Source organism: Ammodytes marinus (genome assembly GCF_949987685.1).
Source record: "Ammodytes marinus genome assembly, chromosome: 8".
Lineage (NCBI taxonomy): Eukaryota > Metazoa > Chordata > Actinopteri > Uranoscopiformes > Ammodytidae > Ammodytes > Ammodytes marinus.
In genome coordinates this window covers 25,640,355-25,664,104 of record NC_137212.1, presented here as the reverse complement: position 1 = coordinate 25,664,104, position 23,750 = coordinate 25,640,355, and the positions used below count along the sequence as shown (strand labels likewise).

General features: G+C 40.3%; 4 protein-coding genes across 4 annotated transcripts; all 4 read left to right on the top strand.

Annotated features, from left to right (window-relative positions):
* The first annotated feature begins 244 nt into the window (after nucleotides 1-244).
* On the top strand, nucleotides 245-8,335 carry scinla (scinderin like a). The gene is made up of 17 exons (XM_080032895.1): nucleotides 245-408; nucleotides 1,613-1,809; nucleotides 1,951-2,105; nucleotides 3,126-3,287; nucleotides 3,386-3,535; nucleotides 3,690-3,776; nucleotides 3,880-4,012; nucleotides 4,497-4,585; nucleotides 4,689-4,904; nucleotides 5,004-5,137; nucleotides 5,328-5,418; nucleotides 6,019-6,189; nucleotides 6,740-6,914; nucleotides 7,015-7,130; nucleotides 7,515-7,592; nucleotides 7,727-7,787; nucleotides 7,883-8,335. The coding sequence occupies exons 1-17, from the start codon at nucleotides 260-262 to the stop codon at nucleotides 8,053-8,055; spliced, it is 2,337 nt and encodes a 778-aa protein (XP_079889021.1). The 5' UTR covers nucleotides 245-259; the 3' UTR covers nucleotides 8,056-8,335.
* Nucleotides 8,336-8,651: 316 nt separating this feature from the next.
* On the top strand, nucleotides 8,652-12,122 carry LOC307253863 (retinol dehydrogenase 8; the record flags this gene model as incomplete). Its single annotated transcript, XM_080032070.1, has 6 exons — nucleotides 8,652-8,748; nucleotides 9,909-10,070; nucleotides 10,757-10,936; nucleotides 11,036-11,129; nucleotides 11,577-11,760; nucleotides 11,886-12,122. The coding sequence occupies 6 exons, from the start codon at nucleotides 8,652-8,654 to the stop codon at nucleotides 12,120-12,122; spliced, it is 954 nt and encodes a 317-aa protein (XP_079888196.1).
* A 976-nt stretch (nucleotides 12,123-13,098) lies between these two features.
* On the top strand, nucleotides 13,099-17,270 carry dr1 (down-regulator of transcription 1). Its single transcript, XM_080033434.1, has 3 exons — nucleotides 13,099-13,931; nucleotides 14,074-14,237; nucleotides 16,053-17,270. The coding sequence occupies exons 1-3, from the start codon at nucleotides 13,712-13,714 to the stop codon at nucleotides 16,197-16,199; spliced, it is 531 nt and encodes a 176-aa protein (XP_079889560.1). The 5' UTR covers nucleotides 13,099-13,711; the 3' UTR covers nucleotides 16,200-17,270.
* A 264-nt stretch (nucleotides 17,271-17,534) lies between these two features.
* On the top strand, nucleotides 17,535-22,826 carry LOC307254470 (protein wntless homolog; the record flags this gene model as incomplete). The annotated part of the gene is made up of 12 exons (XM_080032864.1): nucleotides 17,535-17,640; nucleotides 17,827-18,090; nucleotides 18,830-18,954; nucleotides 19,049-19,204; nucleotides 19,300-19,436; nucleotides 20,287-20,455; nucleotides 20,554-20,651; nucleotides 21,250-21,313; nucleotides 21,404-21,547; nucleotides 21,668-21,751; nucleotides 21,882-22,047; nucleotides 22,726-22,826. 12 exons carry the CDS (start codon nucleotides 17,535-17,537, stop codon nucleotides 22,824-22,826), a joined length of 1,614 nt encoding a protein of 537 aa, XP_079888990.1.
* Nucleotides 22,827-23,750: the final 924 nt, after the last annotated feature.

Genomic DNA, 23,750 nt, shown 5'->3' with positions numbered 1-23,750 from the left:
CTTTTGCTTTCCACTGACATCAAATCATTCTGTGCCAAGTGCCAATTAAGTGGTTAATAGATAAGAGATGACTCATTGTTATAGGCTTTATCCTTGGGGTTATTTTGCAGAGCAGGAGCATATCAATTCAAAAGATTGTTTGTATATCAGCATTGTTCAAGCATTGTCATACACGGACATAAATGGATTTGACCAGAATTTGTAGCTGCATGAAGGGTGTTTGTTGTAGCAGTCCTCTTGGAGGCTGGGTTGGGTCGGAATGCTGCTTGACACGCCTCTCAGTCAGAAAACGGATGTTTCTGGAGGCTATAAAACAGACCTGAGTGCACACAACCTATGCAGAGACCTTGAAGAGCAGCCAGTGTCATCTTCTCCACATCCAGCTTCTGACCGTTGTTTCCTCACCAGGTAACATATTCTATTATCTTTGTACTGCATGTCTGCAAAATGCTAGAGTAGAAAAAGATCCTCTGTGTATAAATATTGACAGAAAAAAAACATTAGGCACTTTTGCACAATAACATAACCCATCGCACAACAATGATGAATTTATAGAGCATTTTTAATCTGATAATATGGACCGATTGTTGTTTTACCTTGTTTTGATAAAGTAGTTTTTCGCCTCAATTATTCATAGCAACTAGTCCCTGCAAGATTAATCCCGCTCGCTATGAAATGAACTCTTTGTCTGGTTCTGCCTCCAAAGGAGCACAATAGTTGAGCTTTACAAATTTCACATGGAACTTGTATTTTGAATGTATAATCATAAGACTTATTCAGTTCAAAGAAGAACAATAAATAAATCAACATGACATTGTGGTATGAAAATATTACAGTACCTTATTGTTAGTATCATAAATGATAAAAAGGGAAAATGTAATAAGTGCATCACTGTGTCTGCAGACACTGTAAGGTACTGTAATATTTTCTTACCACCACAAAATTGTTTTGTCTGGTGCATGAACTATTTTCAGATTTACATCAATTTAATTAGGGCTCTGTCTTTTGGGTGCGGCATTTCATGGCCCAAATATACCACCTCCCAAATAGCACTTTGGCAGAACACTCCCAGTTACACCAGGTGTTTTATGGCTTCACACACCTTTATTAATTACATGCTACCTGTATTACAGGTTAAGCAACAAATGCTGCAGGGTAATAATTACAAAAAAGAGTCGAGACCTTTTTGTATCGGGGGGAAAAGGGAACTTTTAATCAAACTCATTCATTAAATCAAATAAAGCAACATAATGCACTAATAATTAAATGGTAGAACTGCTTTAGTATTAATGCTTTGTGATGTGGACCATTCATTTTCCAAAGAATTTCCCAAAATTCATTTCTGCATCAATCCATCATATTTATCCAATAGTCTTACTCAAGCCTAAGGTGATGTCATAACTTGTTCTTCTTGTTCTGTTCCAACCAATTGTCCAAAATTCCTAAGATAAACAGTTTTGGTCACACAAGGAATAAAAGAGAGGGCAGAGAATCCTTAGCATTTGAGAAGCAGAAGCTGGAGAATGTAGGACTTGTGTAAAGTGACTCATGTGAAGTTCATACATTCTATGAACACCTGCGTTTAAATGTTAGTGACTGTCTCTCCTCTCAGCACTCTCCTGAGCACCATGGCAACCCACAAAGAGTTTGCGACTGCGGGGAAGAAGGCGGGCCTGCAGGTGTGGCGGGTGGAGAAAATGGATTTGAAGCCCGTCCCTAGAGCGCTGCATGGAGACTTCTACACCGGAGACTCTTACATTGTGCTCTACACCACCTCCGCTCCCTCTTACACCGTCCACACATGGACTGGTATGCAACACATTACATTCCCTGCTGACACTTCATAGAAAACTATCATAATATAATACAATTCCTTTACTTTAGAGTCTTGATTGATTGATTGTTTGAATCTTTTTTCTTTTTTTTTTTTTTACTGTTTTCCGTTAACAGGTGATGAAGCTTCCCAGGATGAGAGAGGTGCTGCTGCCATCTTTATGATGCAGCTGGATGACAGCCTGGGTGGGGCGCCAACACAGTTCGCTGAATATCAAAACCAAGAGTCGGTCACCTTTCAGGGCTACTTCAGGTCTGGCATCACTTACAAGGTGAAAAATGATACGAATTATGCATGCATGCTTTTTTCATGGTAAATCTAAAAAACATTCTTACAGAAAAAAGAAAAACTGTAACCTGCCACATCAAAATAAAGCCTTGAGATATACCAAGTGAAGTTTAAGGAGTTGGTTAACTATTGTATATTGATATGGGAGGCAGAACTTGTCACATTGCTATTATGGGAACTGTTTGGAGTCATTGTGGGTTGCTCCCTGAGGATTTCCACTAAGGGTTTCCATGGAGAGTTTCAAAGAAGCCAAGCCTAAACATGCTCTCTAACGCAAAAAACACAGAAGGGGCTGTGGATGTCATGAGACCAAGTAGGCCACTGGAAAACAAACTATAGCCAGTGTTGTAGTTCTGTGCTACTGTAGAGATATGGCGATGCAACATTGCTCTATACTGTCTGTATACATATGCAATGTGAGAATGAATGAGAATGAGCGTTTTATATATTGGTCTATAGGCCAATATATAAAATGCTCATTATAAGTAATTCAAATAAAATTGCTTTTCAAGCGACTAATAAAAACGTACTTATGAATATTATTCCACTTCTACCAAGTCTGTTCTAAAAAACGCAAATTTTCTTTACACATTGCAGTGGAATAGTTCCACATTTTTGGAAATATGCTCATGTGCTTTCTAGCTAAGAGTTGGATGGGATGATTGACCATTGACCTTTCTCAGTAAAATAAACATGAAATGAGCTCTTATGTGTTAATAAGTGATACTTAGAGGCAGAGGGATTTGTTGACTTTGGACAGAACCAGACATTAGTTGTTTCCAGTGTAACCTAAGCTAACCACTAAAGCTAACCATGGAACATAGGCCGACATAGACATGACAGTAGTATCAATCTTCTTATCCAACTCTTAGCAAGAAAGCAAAACGCCTGACTGTTCTCTTAATATTGATCTTTACATCTATGATTGGCCATTGTATTGGGATCTACACACCAAGCATGTCATTGCTTTAATGCTTAATTCTTCTTGACTTTACTCTCAAAGAAAGGTGGAGTAGCTTCAGGCTTCCAACATGTTGTGACCAACGAGCTGAGTGGCTCTCGCCTGCTGCACCTTAAAGGACGTCGACAGGTCAGAGCCACGGAGGTGGAAATGAGCTGGGATAGCTTCAACACAGGAGACTGCTTCATCATTGACCTGGGAAAGGTGATCTAGAAGAAGGACCAAATATGTTGTACTTTGTTGCCAAAAAGTTTTTATTTTATTTATCTGCTTTTCCTCTGTTCCTCTCTGTGACATGCTAGAACATCTACCACTGGGCTGGCAGCGACAGCAATTTGTATGAACGCCTGAAAACCACCGAGATAGCCATCGCCATCCGCGACAATGAGAGAAATGGCCGGGCCGAAATAGTCATGATCGATGAAGGCTCAGAGCCAGAAGAAGTCATTGGAGTAAGTCCCCCCCCCCCCCCCCCCCCCCACACACAATTTTGTACTTGAACATTGATATTCTGTAAACCCCCTAGAGGTTTGTGACTGTGGCTGGATGATTTTATGGTCATGAAAGTACATTGCTGCAATCTGTTTACTTCTGTTTATCCTGTAGGTGCTTGGACCCATGCCCAAACTCCCACCAGGAAAATCTGATGTATCCACTGATAAGAAGAACAAGAAGGAAGCAACTCTCTATTTGGTGAGAGAATGCACACATTCCGCTTTAAAAGGAATTCCAGTGAAAAAATATTACAGGGTCTAAAATATTCAGGTGATAAATGGTACTTTCTTATATATTCTAGATTTCCGATGCTGCTGGCACCATGAAATCAACTATGGTGGCTGATAAAAACCCATTCAAACAAGACATGCTCTCCCAGTCTGAATGCTACATCTTGGACAATGGAGTAGACAATAAGATCTTTGTCTGGAAAGGTATTAGTCTTTGAGATCTGTCATTTTCTGCTACTTGGATCTTCATTCTTTGAATACAAGGGCTGTGTATTGGCAAGGACTTCACAATACCATATGTATAACGATACATGGGTCATATGATGTATCACGATACATTGCAATACGATGCATATTACGATATATTATGAAATTGCACATATCGTGACATCTTCTAGAGTGAAGATAGTAGTTAACAACCCATTAAAACTAGTTCTTTAGTACAGATTTATGGAGCTGACAATACCATACAGATATCAGAAAAATACACATCACCATATGTTGCCGTATCAATTTTGTAGCACAGTCCTATTGAATACACTCTGTATTTATTAATGCTCAGTTCTCTCATAGCAACTAGTTGCCAGCAGCAGTCTGTGGTTCCTCTCCGCCTGGGAACACATGACTCATTCAAACATTTCACCAGATTTTGAAACCTCTAACTACTGTACCATACCCCAACCTGCAGGGCGGGATGCTAACGCTGGTGAGCGCAAAGCAGCATTTGCTGCTGCAAACAAGTTCATCAAAGACAAGAAGTACCCCAAAAATACTCAGGTAATGTGGCCATGTTGGGACAGTCTGTCACCAGAACTTCATCCTTTCTGTCTTGCCCCCTTGTACGTATAATTATGCCTGCTATTCTGTTTCTCATATAAAGGTCCAGGTAATGGCCTCAGGGGGTGAGTCAACCTTGTTCAAGCAGTTCTTCTTGAACTGGTTGGACAAGGATGAGACCACAGGCCCCAGTAAGGCCTTCACCATAGGTAGCATTGCACGGGTGGAGCAGATCCCCTTCGATGCCTCCCAACTCCACAACAACAACGCCATGGCTGCCCAGCACGGCATGGTGGACGATGGCTCTGGGACAGTCCAGGTACCAGCACTAGCCTTTACCATGATCACGCTCTATATATTCATGTCTTCAAATATCAAGGTGTGGATGTCACCATGGCTGGTTGTGTGTATACTGTAGATTTGGCGTGTGGAAGGAGGTGACACAGTGCCCGTGGACCCATCCACCTATGGTCAGTTCTTTGGAGGTGACTGTTACCTGGTGCTGTACACCTACAACGCTGGTGGCAGAGAGAAGCATATCATCTACACCTGGTGAGTGCAACCTGTGAGGGTTTTTATTTAGGAATATGAATCCATTTGGACACAATATAAACAAGCAGAGAATGACATTGTCATTCACCATCTGTACAACCATGCCACTAAACCACTGTTCCTCTGGAGATAAATGCAATTCATTTATGCCTCTTGAGTTATGAATACATTATGGCTTTGCTGTCTTTAGGCAAGGAAAGAAGTGCACTAGGGATGAACTGACTGCTTCAGCCTTTCTCACCGTCCAGCTGGACGATTCCATGAGTGGGGTAGCCACACAGGTGAGATATTAACTATGAAAACAGTCTATATTACTCTGATTATACTATAAAGGAACTATTTGACATCTTATGAATATGCCAACTCGGCGAGAGTTATAGATCAAATCAAAACCAGTGTCATTTCTGTGTGTTAAGGCTAGACACTGCAGGTGAATAGTAACATCTTTAACTCATAGATTTCATCATGAAGCTTTGCCAGTAGATTACAGATTTTGGATATAGCCAAATATAAAATACACATTTTCTTAATGTTTTAAGAATAAATGTTAGCATGATTTGAGTTGATGTAAATTATTTAGAAGTGAAGATTTTTGGTTCAGACAAGGCTTAGTCAAATAAACACCACAATGTACATGAAATGTACGTGAAAAAAGCCATGTTATGGAAAAATAGCCATAAATCTCAAAATTGACCAGTGCTTGAAAAAAATAGGTTTTTACCTTGTGTTTCTCTCCTTAAATATGCAAGTATTCAAGAAGGCATATTTCCTAAAATGTCAAACTGTTCCTTTAATGACATACTCCTGCCATTCAAGCATTGGGTCAACCACCCCTCTCTTCACGGTACATGTAGGTTTTAGCTTCTGCTGTGTCTTTGCAGGTTCGTGTCACTCAGGGCCAGGAGCCCCCCCATCTTGTGAGTGTGTTCAAGGACAAGCCTTTGGTCATCCACCTAGGAGGGACGTCCCGCAAATGTGGCGAGAGCAAGCCCGGGACCACACGCCTCTTCCACATCCGCAAGAGCTCCACCAACGCCACACGGGCTGTTGAGGTCAGCCTCGTTTATTACATCCAGCCAGCGTGTATCAAGTCAAGTCAAGTCAAGGCTAGTCAAGTCAAGGCTAGTCAAGTCAAGGCTACTCAAGTCAAGTCAAGTCAAGTCAAGGCTAGTCAAGTCTAGTCAACTTTATTGTCAATTTCTGCCAGACATACAGAGGAATCTGAATACGTTTCTCTCTGACCCACACTGCAATAGGTACAATTAAAACTTATCTCAATAAGATAAGATGAGATAAGTAATATATACAATTAATAGATTCTAAATAGTACAAATGGTAATGCAAAGACCAAATAGTATAAAAAATTTTATTAATTTAAATATGCAATATGAGGAACATTATTTACAATATGTTCAATAGCAATAAACTGAAGAAATTGAAAATGTACACTATAAGAGCAAGACATTGTGTAAACTGAGTATCAATATATACATCTAAAAAAAGCACTGTTATAAGTGGAAACAACCCATGAGTATAAGTATATACAGTAAGTATGAAGCCATTCTTGATGATAAAGCATTCTCACTACTCTCTCATACCCAGGTGGAGCCCCAAGCTTCCTCCCTTAATACCAACGATGTGTTTGTGCTGAAGTCACCTGATTCGTTGTCACTGTGGAAGGGGAAGGGATCCACGTCTGAGGAGATGGCTGCAGCTAAGTATGTGGCTGGCCTGCTGGGAGGAAGTGCCAAGGAGGTTGAGGAGACCAAGGAGCCAGGTGAGCGCTAGAAAAAAAAGTGTTTACATCCGAACTCAGCGGGATAACACTGTCACATATTTCCAGTGCAAAAACTGTGTTTTTTCCCCCGTGTTGCCAGCTGGTTTCTGGGCAGCACTGGGTGGGAAGGGGCAGTACCAGACCTCCAAGACCCTGCAGACGTTAGTCAGGCCTCCACGACTGTTTGGCTGTTCAAACAAGACTGGCAGGCTGGTGGTAAGTATTTCACTTTTGGATTTCATTTTTTGTTGTATTAAGGCACAGCACAGCAGGCAAAAACACATTTTTCAATTTTGAGATGTTTGTCTATCGTCTTTCATACTAGAATAAATGAAAGTTTCACAATGTACAGTAGGTGTTTACTCTGGCTTCAGATGTTCAAATGTACGCATAATAATTTAGATATGGCCAATTTGCATATTTATTCAAACATTTAATGTTAAACATTTTTATTTTAAGTAATAAACTGGCAACGTTTCATGTTGATATCTATGCTTTTAAATGTTTACCCTATATGTGCCCTGCAGTGTCTCGCCTTTTAAAAGTTGATCCAATAACCAATAATAACCAATTTCTAAACGTGTACTGCTCAATATTTAGGCGGAGGAGGTGCCCGGTGAGTTCACACAGCTGGACCTGGCAACGGACGATGTCATGATTCTGGACACTGGTAGTCAGGTACGCTGCCTTCACATTATAAAACGACTCTGTCTCGGTTCTGCTCGATCATAGGTTTGTTACTGATGGCGGCGGGCATGTAGACAGCGGCTCCATACTTTGTCCATAAATCCCTGTCCTTTCTCTCCCGCCAGCTGTTCGCCTGGATCGGAAAGGATGCCAACGAGGTGGAGAAAACTGGAGCAGCGAAGATAGGTATAAAAAAGCACAATAAAAAACAGATCTATAAGAGATATGGATACATCACAAAAGAGACTACTTTCACAAATATAACCTTGTTTTCCTTTCAGCCCAAGACTATTTGGAATCCGACCCATCCAGCCGACGCGGCTTTCCCATAACGTTCATTAAGCAGGGGGCAGAGCCTCTGTCCTTCATGGGCTGGTTCCATGCCTGGGACCCCACCATGTGGGACAAGGGTCTTCTGCAGTGCATGCAATCCCGCATCAAAAAGCAATTGTAGAAAAACACAGAAGCAGAAGCAAGACATCTGCAACCACTAATTCATTATCGTGTATTGCTCAAATTGCTGGCAACGTTTCTGGAATTTTCTTGATAAGCTGATGCACTAAGTGTCACAGAAATGTACCTCTTACCTATTTACATAGATGAGATACTGGTATTTTGAACATCACAAAAGTATGTCTGTCTGTGAAATAAAGAATATATCTTTTGATAGTTTGCAAAGACAAATTTAAATGGTGCAGTATGCAAATGATAATAAAGACATGACTTCTAAAAACTTTCTTTTTCTGACTGCATTTCTTCATTCACACAAGAACATGTGCTTTTTTCTATCAATATTTCTAACATCTAATTTCACATTCACTGCAACAATAAACTTGTTTTCATGAGGCTAAATCCTCACCAGACATCATTGCCATGTGTAGGCCATGTTATTGCTTGATGGTAATCTTCAAGCCATGTGCACAATGCTTCTGCTGACTTGCAGACGTGTGGATTAAGGATGGGGATTTCAAAGTGCCCTCCCGTCCCTCTCTGTTGTTCCCTTTCATTCTCTGCTGCTGGAGCTGCAAGACAAACTACTTAACAGGCACAATGAACCAGAAGGTGGTCCTCATCACAGGCTGCTCCTCTGGAATTGGCCTCGCCTTGGCTGCCCGCATCGCCAAAGATGAGAAGAAAAGGTTCATGGGTAAATTTTCCACATTTAAAAAAAAATTGCCATAACCTCACAACTGTTATTGCAAATACACTCTATGTATTGCTCATGCATAAGGTTGATTTGCTGAAGAAAACATTATTTCACAGCAAAGGGACTAAAAGAAAATTATAAGGGGAATGTACGTATTTTGTGTTTTTTAGTCCTATAGATGTGGAGGGTGAATTCAGAATTTTAATAGAAGACTTTCCTCAGCACAAGGAACCATGCTTACATGAGGTTTATGAAACAACTTAATAGTTACGTCAATATCCAGAAACAACCCAGTTATTCTGGATCATCCAGATACCTCACTGTCTGCGTTTTTTATTGGAACTTCTTTCTGATGAAGAAATAGACCCAATGTCTGCATATTAACCAGAAGACTTGGGAGAAGAAAATGTCCAAGTTTAGTTTAACAGATTTAATTTTTCAGTGTCTTTAACAAAACCTTCTATTACCGTTACATCAGTGTGGCAGCCGATGTCTAGTTTCTGCAATGCATCAGCAGTAGGTTAGACAATATGTTATTCATCTGTGATAGTAAGTGCACTGGCCCTTTAAGAATGACAGGTTAAATGCACTCCTCCAAATGAGAGAGACTTAATTGTCATCTGTCTGTTTACAGTGGAGTACAACTCAAAGAGGAACGGACTTGTTGTTCTCTTGTTCCCCAGTGGAAAATAAAAGAATGGATGATGCAAGATTTAATGGATGAAGTGAAGCAAACATTCAGAAGCCACAAACAACAAGATACAACAACAAGTACAAGTGCAAGATAGAAGCATGTAGTGCAATACGCAGAGCAATACAATAGTTCTAATAATAGAGCATTATAAATATGAGCAGGCGTAAAGTGATTGTCGTGCAATAGCAGCAGCAGCAGCAGCAGCAGTGAAAGTAGTTTGTGGGTCACTGGAGATATTTCTGTATCCATGATATGTACATGTTGAAAGGTGCAATTAGTCAGACGGGCTAATGTGCCATAAGTGAAGTAGATGGGTGGGTTGGAAGTGACAGATTCAAGTGTAAGTGGGTTGTGATGAGGGCAGCTCAATGTTGAGGAGTCAGGACTTTAAGTTGTACCAGCACTGCTGCATGCATTCAAGTAGCAAACAAAATCTAAAGCCTCAAATAAGTGTTGTTGGTTTCAGTCTATGCCACCATGAGGAACCTGAGTAAGGGTGATGCACTGGTGGAGGCGGCCGGTCGGACCCTGGGCAGGACTCTGGAGCTCAAACAGCTGGACGTATGTGACGAGGACTCCATCAAAGCCTGTGTGGACAGCCTGCCTGAGCGCAGGGTGGACATTCTCAGTAAGCCCGCAAACCATTTGAGTCAATTAAGAAATGCTTGAAGGTCACCTATGATAAAAAATGAACTTTTTCAACAGTAATATGGGTTCTCAGAGTGACTAAAGACTCTAAAAATAGGAGAAAAAACAACCTTTTCTCTTTTTCTCCACCTCCAACTTTCTGAAAACCTGTGTTCAAAAAACCCAGTCAAATGTCTTTCCCCGTATGATGTCATAAGATGATAAGCCAAGCTCCTCTATTACAAACCTATCTTAGCACTACCTCCACCTGTGATAAGCCACACACCCTAATACCACTGAGTCTAACTGGCAGTTAGATTCAAACCAGCAGTTAGATTAAGGGCCAATCAGAGCAGACTGGGCTTTTTGGAAGACGGGGCTTCAAGTGAAATGTTCTGAAAACATAGCGTTTCAGACAGAGGCTGAAGAGACGAGATTCAGAAATGGCACTGTGAGAAATATAAAGTTTTTTTTGGACACTACACCATGAAAACAGTTTCTAGAAAAAACCCAAATTAAATTTTTGAACTTGAAAATGTGCTGAATATGTGTCCTTCAAAGGAGAGCTATCTATGTTTTCAGTATTAGATCTGCAACTATGCGCCTTTCCTCCCCGAATACTAACTTGTAGTTTGCCTTTAATTTGCCTTAATACCTTTTCTTACTATGCTTGACTTCTACTCGCAGTCAGTAATGCTGGGGTGGGTCTGGTTGGACCCATCGAGTGCCAGTCCATTGACGAGATGAAGAGTGTCATGGACACCAACTTCTTTGGGCTTGTGCGACTGCTGAAGGAAATCCTCCCTGACATGAAGAGGAGGAAGAAAGGCCATATTGTGGTCATCAGCAGTGTCATGGGCATCCAGGGTGAGCACGGATTCATGTGTTCATCGTGAGAGCACTCGTTTATGTTTTATTTTTTTTAAAACCTGTTCTAACAGCACATCACACTGTTCTGTTTTTCAGGAATTTTATTCAACGACGTCTATGCAGCATCCAAGTTTGCAGTGGAAGGCTTCTGTGAAAGCTTAGCGATACAAGCCCTGAGGTTTAATCTCAAGTAAGACCATCGATCTGTTTGTGCACTTTATGCAGAACACAAACACCCCTGCACATTTTGGTCGTTTCATTTTGTGCTGGATTCACATTAGGCTAACTGAGCTGGTATCAGTGTAAAAAAGAAAACAACATTCTCCTTCAGAGCTAACATGAAAAGGCCTGCACACCAGCTCTTATCTACGCCTGACACATCTGCACGCTCACAACAAGAACCACTGTTTTCTCGCCAGAGGGAGGGAAAATATGCCAGGCCAAAAGAAGTCGTAAAATAAACAACCACAGAACCACACCCTTCCCTGGAGCAAGTCCTAACACAACATCATGCAATAGTATAGCTATGTGGCATTCAGTTCTGCCTATTAACTCTGCATACTGCTGTTCAGTTTCCTATATAGGGATTGGGAATTGATTGCATTTGCACTGTGCTTCTCTTCTTTGCATTCCTCAGTATCAGCCTGATAGAGCCAGGTCCAGTGATAACAGAGTTTGAGCGTAAAGTCTATGACGAGGCCTTGAACACTGACCTCAGCCAAGCGGACAAAGTGACCGCCGACATGTTCACAAACATCTACTTGAAGAACTACAAGCAAATCTTTGAAACCCTCGGGCAGACGCCTGAGGATGTAGCAGAGGTGAAGTCTCCACAAATGGCTCTTCCTTCCCATCCTATATTGTTGTCGACATTTAAGCCATGCAAATGAGATAAATGAATCTGTCTACCCATGATCCATCTGTACTTATTTTGTTTTCCTCCTAGCATACTGTTAAGATCATCAGCATGGACAATCCCCCGTTCCGTCATCAGACCAACACGCTTTACACCCCCATGACCACGCTGAAATATGCCGACCCCGACGGTGACCTGCCCATTGACACCTTTTACAAAATGGTGTTTGAACACGACAAGGTCTTCAACGCCAGCTTGAATTTCCTCAAGCTCCTGCGCCGGAAAAGTCGACAGAGCTTTACCTTGGAGAAGGACAAGAGCAACTAACATGTCCACGTCTTTTATAGCTTTGTTAATGTTGGCCAGATACATCCATCCATGTATAGGTTTCCTGAAATGTTAATTATTTTTTTTTTTTGCAGGCCTTTCTTTGTAAGAATTCTTATAGATGAAATGATTAGTGTTAGTAAAAAAGGAACAAAATAAAACCAATAATAATTGCTGAAATACAATCTCTATATATGTTACCTGTCTGTGAGATTCTGCTGCAGTTTCAAGACCACACCTTTGTGCATGCATGTAATTACCCCAACTGTTAAGCCTCCAAGCCCTGATCTATATTACACAAAACACATTATGTAAGCTGTAATCAAAACTATGAAGGGCAGCGACCAAGTCAATGGATCAGAGTAATCCTCCATGTAGTTCATATTGCCTATTGAACTGCCTTGTATAGGGCTGTGTGTTTTAAAAGCCATCCTACAGACTTAGAAGCCATATTTTAATATTTGTGTTTCTTTGTACACTAGTTGTGTTTGTGACATTTTGTGTTTATGGCATTGGATTATGAAGGCTACTTACACATGACCTAATCTGGGGGATTCAGCTGTTTGCTCTGAGCCTCACACCACATGGACTTTCATTGAGGAACCCTTTCAAAAATCTATACTAGTGGAAAACAATAGAATATTTTTTTATACTGATTTGCTTTATTTATAACATTTTAGTAGGCTACTACATTACATATTGTTTAGGAAAAATAGGTATTATACAAAAACCGCAAGGATCTATGGATAAATAATATGTATACATAGGTAAAATAAAAGGCGAATAGAAAATGTAAACAAGACAATTACATTTTTGGTCAAAACACCAGATAAGTTGACGCCGTATGACAAGAAAAAAAAAGATTAAATGGAATAAAATATAAATGTGTAATTCTAGAAGTTCCCAGTAGAGGGCGGTAAGAAGTAGCTAGGCGACTTCAAACAACACCATATCCGGCTCTTTGATTGACGTTGTTTCCGGATGAATTTAAGCTAATGTAGCTAGCCCATAATATAAAATTACTACTGGTAGTTTTAACAGTTGCAGAACGAGCTTGGCCGCTTTTGTCGATGCGAGGAAGTGGGACCTTCACCGTTGTGGTGACTTTATTGTACTCGTCGCCTGTTAGCCGGCCCTATATTTGGTCCGATATGACAGGGGCAGCTCATTGTTAGCTTGGCTTTAGCCATGCTGTCACTCTTCGCTTTCACTTGTCTTCGGGGTTGCGGTTTGCTCGTGACAGGGACCACAGCAACTTAACTATATTTTTTCAGTATTAACGCTTTTTGTATTTTGTTATTTGTGCTGCCACATTCCGCGTAACAGCCTGCAGTAACTGCACGTCATTTTTTTTATTCGTTATTAGCTCAGTTAGCTCTACTCTAGCTAGCCGGCTAACTTTGAGGAAACGTCTTCTTCTTCAGTGACATAAGTTGACGTTGTCTTGCCCCCGCAGAGTATACGTTGACTCCATTAACTCAAGGGGACCTTTTTTCATCGTCTGCTGACTACTCAACCGCTCACTCAACATCCGGATATCATATATCATTCGTTCTTTCGGGGCTGTGGTCATTATTTTGCCTGCTACCATGGCTTCTTCCTCTGGAAACGACGACGACCTCACCATCCCCAGAGCAGCTATCAACAAGATGATAAAGGAAGTTCTGCCCAACGTACGAGTGGCCAACGACGCCAGAGAGCTGGTGGTCAACTGCTGCACGGAGTTCATCCACCTCATCTCCTCAGAGGCCAATGAAATATGCAACAAGTCCGACAAAAAGACTATATCTCCTGAGCACGTCATCAACGGTGAGTCCTGGCTCATGTCTTTACACAACAACTAGTGTATTTGTGGGTAAATAGGAGGGGGTGTGTCCCACTGTCCCCTGTAATGCATTTCCAAACACGTCAATTAATTGTTTCCTTCGGCGTCTTGTTGCTCCCACCGCAGCCCTGGAGAGCCTTGGTTTCGCTTCATACATCACAGAGGTGAAAGACGTCCTGCAGGAGTGTAAAACCGTGGCGCTCAAGAGAAGGAAGGCCAGCTCTCGACTGGAGAACCTGGGAATCCCCGAGGAAGAGCTGCTCAGACAACAACAGGAACTGTTTGCCAAGGTACAATCATACAATAATATGCTATCAGTTTCCATGATAACACTGGTATTGCAAATTCAAGGAATCATACAATATTTTGTATACTTTAAGATTGAAGTTGTCATTGAATGTTTTTGTTCTCCTTCACTTTTGTGCATGTTATGTTGCACACAACAGGTGTGTAGAAGCAGGAACAGTACCAGAAATAATCATAAACAAAGCTGTGACTAAAATGTAAAATTGTGTATTAAATCGTGTAATACAAGACAGGCATATGAGGTATGGTTTAAGCAAGTATAGGAATAAGTGGTAGTGTAAAATGAGATGATATTTTGGGATTTGGTGGAATTGGTCATATGCTGCATCAATCCACTGAATTGATATACATGCTTTTTCTGTGTGTTGAACTTCAAGGAGCAGCATCAAAACCTGGTCAAATATACTAAGTACACTCTATCCTGATTAATGTTATTGTTGTGCAATGTCTGGCTGTGGTTAACATTTCAAACAACTGAACTGGCAGAAAACAGTGCTGTTAAAACACAAGCTGTTAGTAAGGATACGCCCTACGCCAGAGTGTCACACCTGAACATGCTCACACCTGAACAGGCTAGAGAACTGTGGCCCCTGTGTGCGGTGGCTGCCGGGGTTCAGCCTTAGATGAACTGCACCTGTTTCACAAATTGAACTACTTTCCAAAAGATATGTGGATACAATCAAAACTGTGATCAGTCTTGCTCCTTCAACAATGACTGTTTAAAAAAAAATGTTTTACTTCAACTGAAATTTGCATGTTGTTTTCTAGTGTAGACACTTCCAATGCAAACCTTCTCCTTGCTCTCTGTAAGAAAACAGTAGAATGCAAACATGTCTATGTTGTGTGTATTTCTACATGCACTTAGCAAGGACTCCTAGTTGTTCGAAACTTAAAAGTGCTCTAAGCGCAATGGTTCTTTTAGCTAACTTTCTGTCAGTTACTGCAGTTAGCGGTCCCCTCGCTCGTCCCTACGTCACCACATTAATGCACTGCGGTCTTCAAGCAGCAAGTTATCTAGCATCATCTCAGATCCATAAGTGTGATATAACATGATAAAACCATCAAAACAGACATTGGGAAGGATTTTTACCTGCTCCGCCACTGTAGGTGCAATGGCGCATAAACATTCACCCATCTGTTGCTCTGGCGTGCACCGGCAGTGAGACCATGAGTGAGAAGGCTGTCGGTTTGTAGCGTTCTCTCTTGTGATTGGATAAAAATTTCGGGATCCTCCAATAAGTTTATTTGCCGATTACATACAGAGCAGCTGACTGAGAGATCGGCTTTATGAAACGCGCACATTATGTAAGTGATCACTGTATGAATAAAGAGCGATTTAAAACTTATATTAACATAAATAAACCGCTTACTTCACCTTTTAAAACACAGACTCTGCCTTTTCTGTTCTGGGTTCCAGGCTGTGGAACAGTCTTCCATTGGGAGCCTGATCAGCCAACTCTTTAGGCTGTTATAAAACACACGTTGAGACATATCTTTTTACCCATTGTTTCTCTGCTTGAATGATGTACAGAACCTTTTTACTGGCTTACTTGTATTGCCTGTGTTACACATTCTTTTGTTTTGTTTCTGTTTGTATTGTACTCATGTGTCCTTTAAGCACTTTGCTACCTATCTTTTGAAAGGTAACATTGAATATAATTTTACTTACATCACAACAATGGCTAACAATGCACAACAAATTCATTTGGTAAACTTGCCAGTCAATAAATCAATGTCCAATAAGCTGTTGATTGACCTTCCCTTGTCTCCTGTGTGTGTTTGTGTGTGTGTGTGTGTAGGCGCGGCAGCAGCAGGCGGAGCTGGCCCAACAGGAGTGGTTACAGATGCAGCAGGCGGCCCAACAGGCCCAGATGGCTGCAGCGTCTGCCAGTGCCGCTCAGCAGGCTGGCTCCTCTCAGGATGAGGATGAAGAGGATGACATGTGATCCAGGACACAGTCTAACTAGTCCTTAACCCTTAACCTGGGACAAGACACACACATCTCCCAGTACTGTCATCCACACAGACACTGCTGTATCAGTGGAACATGGATGATGCACATTGGAATGGACAGTGAAGAGAACCATGGGGGATAGCAACACATTCAGAGACCAGTACCTGAAAATGATTTGGATTGCGCGGCTGTTAATGAAGGTTTTTTTTGACGAATCTCTTCTACCCTCCCTCCCCCTTTGCCACTTCTCTTCTGTTGAATTACTGTCTTGACGTTATGTTGTGAGTCATTTGTAGATTTCTGGATGTGTTGTGGTCACACTGAATCAAGACATTGCAGGGGATATGTCAGTGAAATCTGGTGATAACGCAGCAAGGGTTTGGCGCCTTCAGGTACTGGCACCAGATAGCTCCCTCATGGTGTCCATTGTGCTAGATGACTTGGATGCTTTAGGAGAATTGCTCTAGAATCATTTCAGAGCAGTGGATTCCTCCTCTCTTGTGGTCCCATGGTCATCTTTACAGAAAGGGTTTTCTTTATCCCCTTGCCCCTTTTCAACAGAGGTTCATTTTTAGGCTTGTGAATATTTTTTGTTTGTTTAAGTAGTGAAGTAAAAGTAACCCTTTTTTTTTTTTTTTCATTTTAGCTCATTCAAATACTTTAGGTTGCATTTTACTTTCTACCTTGAACCACCCACAGTATTGCTAATTAGCCACACCTTTCGGAAAAATAATATTTTTTGTCCTATAGAACCAAAGATAGAAGAAAGACTTGACAGCCCAGGGTTAGTGTTTTTTTTTTTTTTAAGGTGTAGGCGCTACTGTATTTCTTGTTGCTGATGCCAGGTCAGTGTAAACAATGGTAAGGATTATTAACCTGTATGAATTTGTTAAGATGCTTTGATATCCAGGCTGAACTTGTTCTGGCCCTTCTTCTCCTGGGATTGCAGTATCAAACATTTGCATTGTGACTGTGTGGTCAATCCTCAGTGTAAAGACAAGTAACCTAGTTGTGACACACATTCACTCGCCTATGCTACAAATTGTATTCTTTAAGCAATAAAAGAAATCATGTTTTATAGACCATTCTCTTGACTGTTCTTTTTTTATTCATACAACTCCAAATCACAGTTTTATTGTTGTGAATCTAAACGGATGATGCATATACCTCCCCCCCCCCTCCCTCTGCACTCTCAATCTGTCTGACCATGTTCTTACTCCTGTGAGAGTCAGTGTGTGTGAGCAGCGGAGCACTAAGCCTATTGGGACCGGGGGCTGGCAGTCTTGAGCATCACTTTATTTTCTAAAATTGTCTTTTTTTTATTAAAATGTCAGGAGCAATCATAGAGAACATGAGCACTAAGAAATTGCTTTTCTTTGTTTTTTTTATTCTTCTTTTCCAAGTTATTTCCATCATGGTTGGAGCATTTATTGGTAAGTAGTTTGATTTATTTAATTGTTGTAATTACAAATAGTATTTTTCTAGGAAGTGTAAGCTAAAGATTATTTGAATGTTAAAAGTGCACAAAATAAATCTGTTAATGTGAATGTACTTTGTCCAGTGTGGCTTGATAAACAGGATAAAGCTTGTACTTAACACAGTGCATGCTCTTGCCGTAGCTCCCAGTCCCACCAGTGCTATTGGCTACCTGTCCACTAAATGCATTAACCGGCCCAGGGCGCGCGGCTGGCTCCAGCCCTGGGGACCAAAGCGCTGCCAGCAGATCAACACTTTTGATGATCCTCTGGCTAAAACACTGGATGCCAACGACATCGTTTTTGCTGTACACATTCCTCTTCCCAACAAGCAGATGAGCCCTTTGTTTCAGTATATTGTGGCTGTTCTACAGTTTGATATTGCATTTAAAATGATCAATCAGATTGGTAAGTGTCTTTTCTCCAACATTTTACGAACATATAATACTGTATATATATACATATACATCAAATTTTTTTGAAGCTAGGCTTTTAAAATTTTAAAGAGTATGGCTCATGAAAAATACAGTCTCTCTAAATATTAGAATTTTATATAAGATTTATAAGGTTGCTATAACAGTACCTGGGCTTCCATAACACCTCAGTAGAGCCACAGGCTGATGGCCTCCATGCCATGCTGTATTGATGCAGTCATTTGGGCAAAAGGAGCCCCGAACAACTATTGGATGTATAAACGAACATACTGTTCAGAGGGTCGAAATGTCTACTATAAATACTTTTTTTAAAATTGGCCTTATGTAAGATTCTAATATTTTTAGATACTGGATTTTTGATTTTGAGCTGTAAGCCATAATCATCTACCGGTGAATTAAAACAAAAAGCCTCACATTTCCCTGTGAGGAATCTAGAATGTATAAAAGTTTACATTTTCCAGTGAAATCACAGAAAGAAAATTAACTTATATAAATATATGTATATTGAATAATATCTATTATTTTGGTGGATATTGAATAAACTTTATTGTTTCCCTGTGTGTGTGTGTGTGTGTGTGTGTGTGTGTGTGTGTGTGTGTGTGTGTGTGTGTGTGTGTGTGTGTGTGTGTGTGTGTGTGTGTGTGTGTGTGTGTGTGTGTGCGTGTGCGTGTGCGTGTGCGTGTGTGTGTGTGCGTGTGTGTGTGTGTGTGCAGAAGAAGATGTTAGCATCACCATTGATGCTGGCCTGGCCCACAGGGATGATCAGACGTCTGAATGGAGCACAATGTTTCACTCAGTGGAGCAAAGGCCACTCAGGTGCACGTTTGCAGTGGCTAAGGTAAAACAGCATGACTCTCATTTATCACATGCAAATACATTCTTATCAAACTGGGTTCTATCTTGTTAACATGGAACAGTCCACGCTTTTGCAGACCTATGAAAATGAAGGCCGCTTTTATCACTGTGACCCCTTGCCCTTCATGGAACTGGGAAGTGTGGCCCACAAATATTATTTGATTAACCTGCGCCTGCCAGTCAATGACACGGTCAACGTTGGGATCGGAGAAATAAAGGACATCCATATAGTGGTGGGTTTGATTATTATCATTTGCGATATTATTATTGCAAATTCTATTTCAAAGCTGTGTAACACTCAACCGATCAATGTCCCTGTGCTCTTAAGGGCATCCACCAGAATGGAGGCTTCACTACAGTATGGATCAGCATGAAGACTGTGTTCGGTCCCTGGGTCTCCTTGGCAACAGTTTGGTACTGGCACAGGATCAGCCTCCTGACAAGACCTCCAGTCCTCCTGGAGAAGTAGGAGCCAAAAAGGAAGAATGGCTATTTCTATTAAAAACTGTTTTAGATATTATTTCACAATTAATTGGTCATCACTTAAGTTTAACTTAACTTTAATTTATGTTTATTTGTTTGCTTTTGCTCTGTTTGGCCTCCATACATCCCTGCCCAGGCTCAATATATAATTTATATTATTGAATGAACACACCATCATCTTTTTTCTAAAGAGTAGAGTGAAGTTACAAAACACAAGTTCAAACACTGAGTGCATCCCAGGCTCTTTGGTCACTCAGTGTGGACTTAAAGCCACAGGTAAACCTTGTGTCATACTATAAGAGGTGTATTAGTGCTCCAGGCTGCCATGTGGAGAGCAGGGCAAATGAAAACGTCTTGATCTTAAAGTGCATTACTAGGCTTGAACCAGGTCAATACTCTGCCTACAGGAGAAAGTCATTGGTCTCCTAAGAGCAGATAGAAGTCACTCCAATGTTAGGGAAGGGGACCTATCCCATCCAGCTTTGGTATTTCATCTATGAAAGAAAATACAATTTGAAGACCATGGCTATGTGATATATATCCTCCACATTTTAATTTCATCATTTTGAAAAGCAGTTCAGATAAACCTTTTAGCATTTTTGTATATTATTTGCTCTTTTAAATTAGAATGTCTGTGTTGCTTAAGCCTTCCTAACCTTACACAGGACATCACCACCAACAAAGAATTTAATGTTTAATAATTATGATATCGGACAGTATCGGTTTCAGCCGTTATCCAAAACCCAGATATATCGGAATCGGATCGTTACTGAAAAATAGTGGATCTGTGCATCTCTATAAAGTGTGTGTGTGTGTGCTTGTGTTGTTACAGGGGGATTCTTGCTCTCGGGATCTCTATGACGTTCCTGAACATTCCGGTGGAGTATCTGTCCCTGGGCTTTGAGTGGACGTGGATGCTGCTGTTTGAAGATATTCAACAGGGCGTCTTCTACTCCACTCTCTTCTCTTTCTGGATCATCTTCTGTGGTGAACACCTCATGGTAAGCACCTTTAAAACGTCTTCTCTACCCGAGCTTTCTTCCTATGTACTATGTCATAATGTTAGGTTTCAGTTCATCTCAACACTCAAATCCTTCAGGAGCACCGTCAGAGGAAGCGGCTGTCAGTCTACTGGTGGCAGGTTGGGCTGGTGGTATTCGGCTCCTCCAGCCTCCTCATATTTGACCTGAGTGAAAGGTAATAATAACCCAATTGCTTTAGACAGTCTCTTGTTGATAACGCTGTATTTTTATTTAGATATTAAGGCAAGACACTGCCGGCAAAAACATTTTTTTTTCAAGCAATTTTAAGATTTTGGGCTATTTTGCTTTCATAACATGTTTTCAGTCATAACTAGTATACAATGAAATTTCCATAATGTACATTTAGGTGTTTATTTAACTAAACCTTGTCTGTTTGCGTCTGTATTTTTCTCCTATAGGCTACAACCATTTTGAATTCTTTATCATTCTTAGCACCATTCTGAAAGTTATTACAGAAAGATTTATTCATATGTTGTTAATTTACTGATTTATGATAACATTTCTTCTTAAAACATGCAGAAACAATCCTTTTTTAAGACCTGTACATGTTATTTTTTGATATATTAAAAATGAAAAAGGCTGGATCCAAAATCTGGTCTGTAAAAACATTGGTCACTAAAATGTTTAAAAAAATTAAATCGATATTTACCTCGGATGCAAATGAACACATGAATAATGCTATAGCCTTAGTTAAATATTGTACCTCATTCACCTGCGGTATCTCACCTTGGATTGCTTTGTCTCTTCTAAAGGGGGGTTCATTTGACCAACGCTTTCTACAGTGTTTGGGCTTCAGAAGTTGGGACCAATGTGTCAGTATCCTTCAACTATTTATTCTGTATTATGAGATATCTGAATGTGGGTCGCTCTGTGTCATTCAGACCGTTTCCTTGACCGTCACCACAGTTAACTTTCATTATTGTGGCGGGGCTTTCTGTCTGTCTGTACTTCCTCTCCCTGTGTGGCATGGTGTGTGGTGTGTTTAGGAACATCGGCGGGAAAACACAACAACTTACCGCAATGCCAGAAGCTAAGAGACTTCGTTATGAGGTTTATTTTTATTTAATTTTTAACTACAAATACAATGTTGAAAATTGAAAATAAAAATATACACAATAGGTGAAACAATATTCTGTCTATTTATTTTCTGCTCTTGCTGGCTTTTGGCAGGGGATAATCTTCAGGTTCAAGTTTTTGATGCTGGTCACTCTAGCATGTGCTGCGTTCACTGTCATCTTCTTCATCTTAAACCAAGTAAGAATCAACCATCAACATTGAAGTCTAAACTGCTGGTTTTATAATAATTATGTTGAAATGATATACTGTGACATTCCTGGACTGCTAAAAAAAAATATGAAACCAAATTGTCTTATTCTTTCACCAGGTCAGTGAAGGGCACTGGCACTGGGGAGACTACACTCTGCAGGTCCACAGTGCGTTTGTCACAGGGATCTACGGCATGTGGAACTTGTATGTTTTCACCATTCTCTTCCTCTACGCGCCCTCCCACAAGCATCACAGAAACAAGCCTGGACACAGACAGCAAAGGGGTGTGTAACATCTCCTACTTCTTATTAAGGAAGGAATAATTCAGGTGTATTGATTAAACAGGGACAGTGCATATTACTGAACATTTACATGTAAATCGCCCTATTGCACATGTTACGCACACACAGGTATACTGTATGTGTGCAGGTATTATTGCACTGGGTTAGCATATAGCTGTATTTATGTAGGCATTATAGCACATTAACAAGTTAGCCCACACATACAAGATACAAAAAACTACAAACCACAGACTTCACACTCAGTTCATAATTGTAAGGTAGATTATGAGTGCAGTTTCGATGGAAGATCTTTGTAAACCCAATAGTTGGAGAGATCAAAGCTGTTTGTTATCAACATTTGTTTTATCATTCCAGTTTATAGTGATATCTCCCAAGTAAAATAAACCTATTTTTTTTTTAAATGACACTTTTAGAATAGCATGCGGTTCCTCACAAAATACACTAGGGGTCGATAGAGGTCTATGAATTCCGATCAGTGTGATGCTAGTCATTTGAGGGAGAGAGGATTATATTGAGAGCAGTACATTCTACTGTATATTATTAGCTCATGACCATTGTATTTGTTTTTACTCTTTGAATGATTCGGTAATGAAACATACCAGACATGAATCAGACATAGAAACAGTAGTTTATGTGACATTGTGTGTGCACTATTGGCAGATATGGTGGAGCGGCCAGAGAGCCAGGAGAGCAGGCTGCCCTGTGGAGAGCAGGGGCCCACACAGAGCTACAGGATGACGGGGAAAGTGGCTGAGGATTAACCGCCTGGCTCTATGTGTACTTTATGTTTAGTGTCACTTTGTTGTATTATTTCAGTATACGCTTGTTTCTAAGGAATTCTGAGACCCATTTAAAACACTGCATGTTGTAATATTTAGACTAGTCTAGCATAATGTAACTTACACATTGTAGTGACAGTTACACAACTTGAAATGATAAGCAAAGGAAAAGATTTATGAAGGTGCCATATTAGAACATTTAAAGATGTAATACAAAAAGGCCAAGTTTCAACATGGACTACTTTCATTTTTAAAGGCTACATAGGATGTTTTGTTCTTAGTCTAAAAGAAATTGTTATTCATTGAGGTTGATTTATCACACAATTATGGATATGATTGTGTTCGTACTGTACTTTACTGAGTGTTGGAGTATCTTAAAAATATTTCTATCTTTTAGTGTATTCGTTCTGAATATACGGGCCACATATTAAAAAGGCAATGTAAACAGATGTTGGATACACGTGTTGTGTGCACTGATTTGGCTTGATGGTAGGCTACTCTTCTCAGGACTGTGTGGGAGAGTTCAGACTTCCTTGTCTAGAGAGTATGCCTACGACTGCTTCATACAACCTTAAACATGCCTCACATGTTAAGTAAGCATGCATGTGTTTAATAAAAAAATATGTAATGGCTACAATCACATTGGCTGAATAGACACATTTACAACAACTAAAGTAACTGCTGTACTAATAACTAATAATATAGCCTATATACTGCATATATCAAAACATATTCATGTCTACCCTTCTATATTATTTATATATTACCCTTTGTACACATCTACATTACGTTGCATGTTCCTGATTTTGCACTGCTGGTGAGACGCTAAAGTGCATGTTGTTGTAATTTTAAAGAATAACACATTTAATATAAAGTATAATTTTTAATTTTTTAAGTAATTTAAGC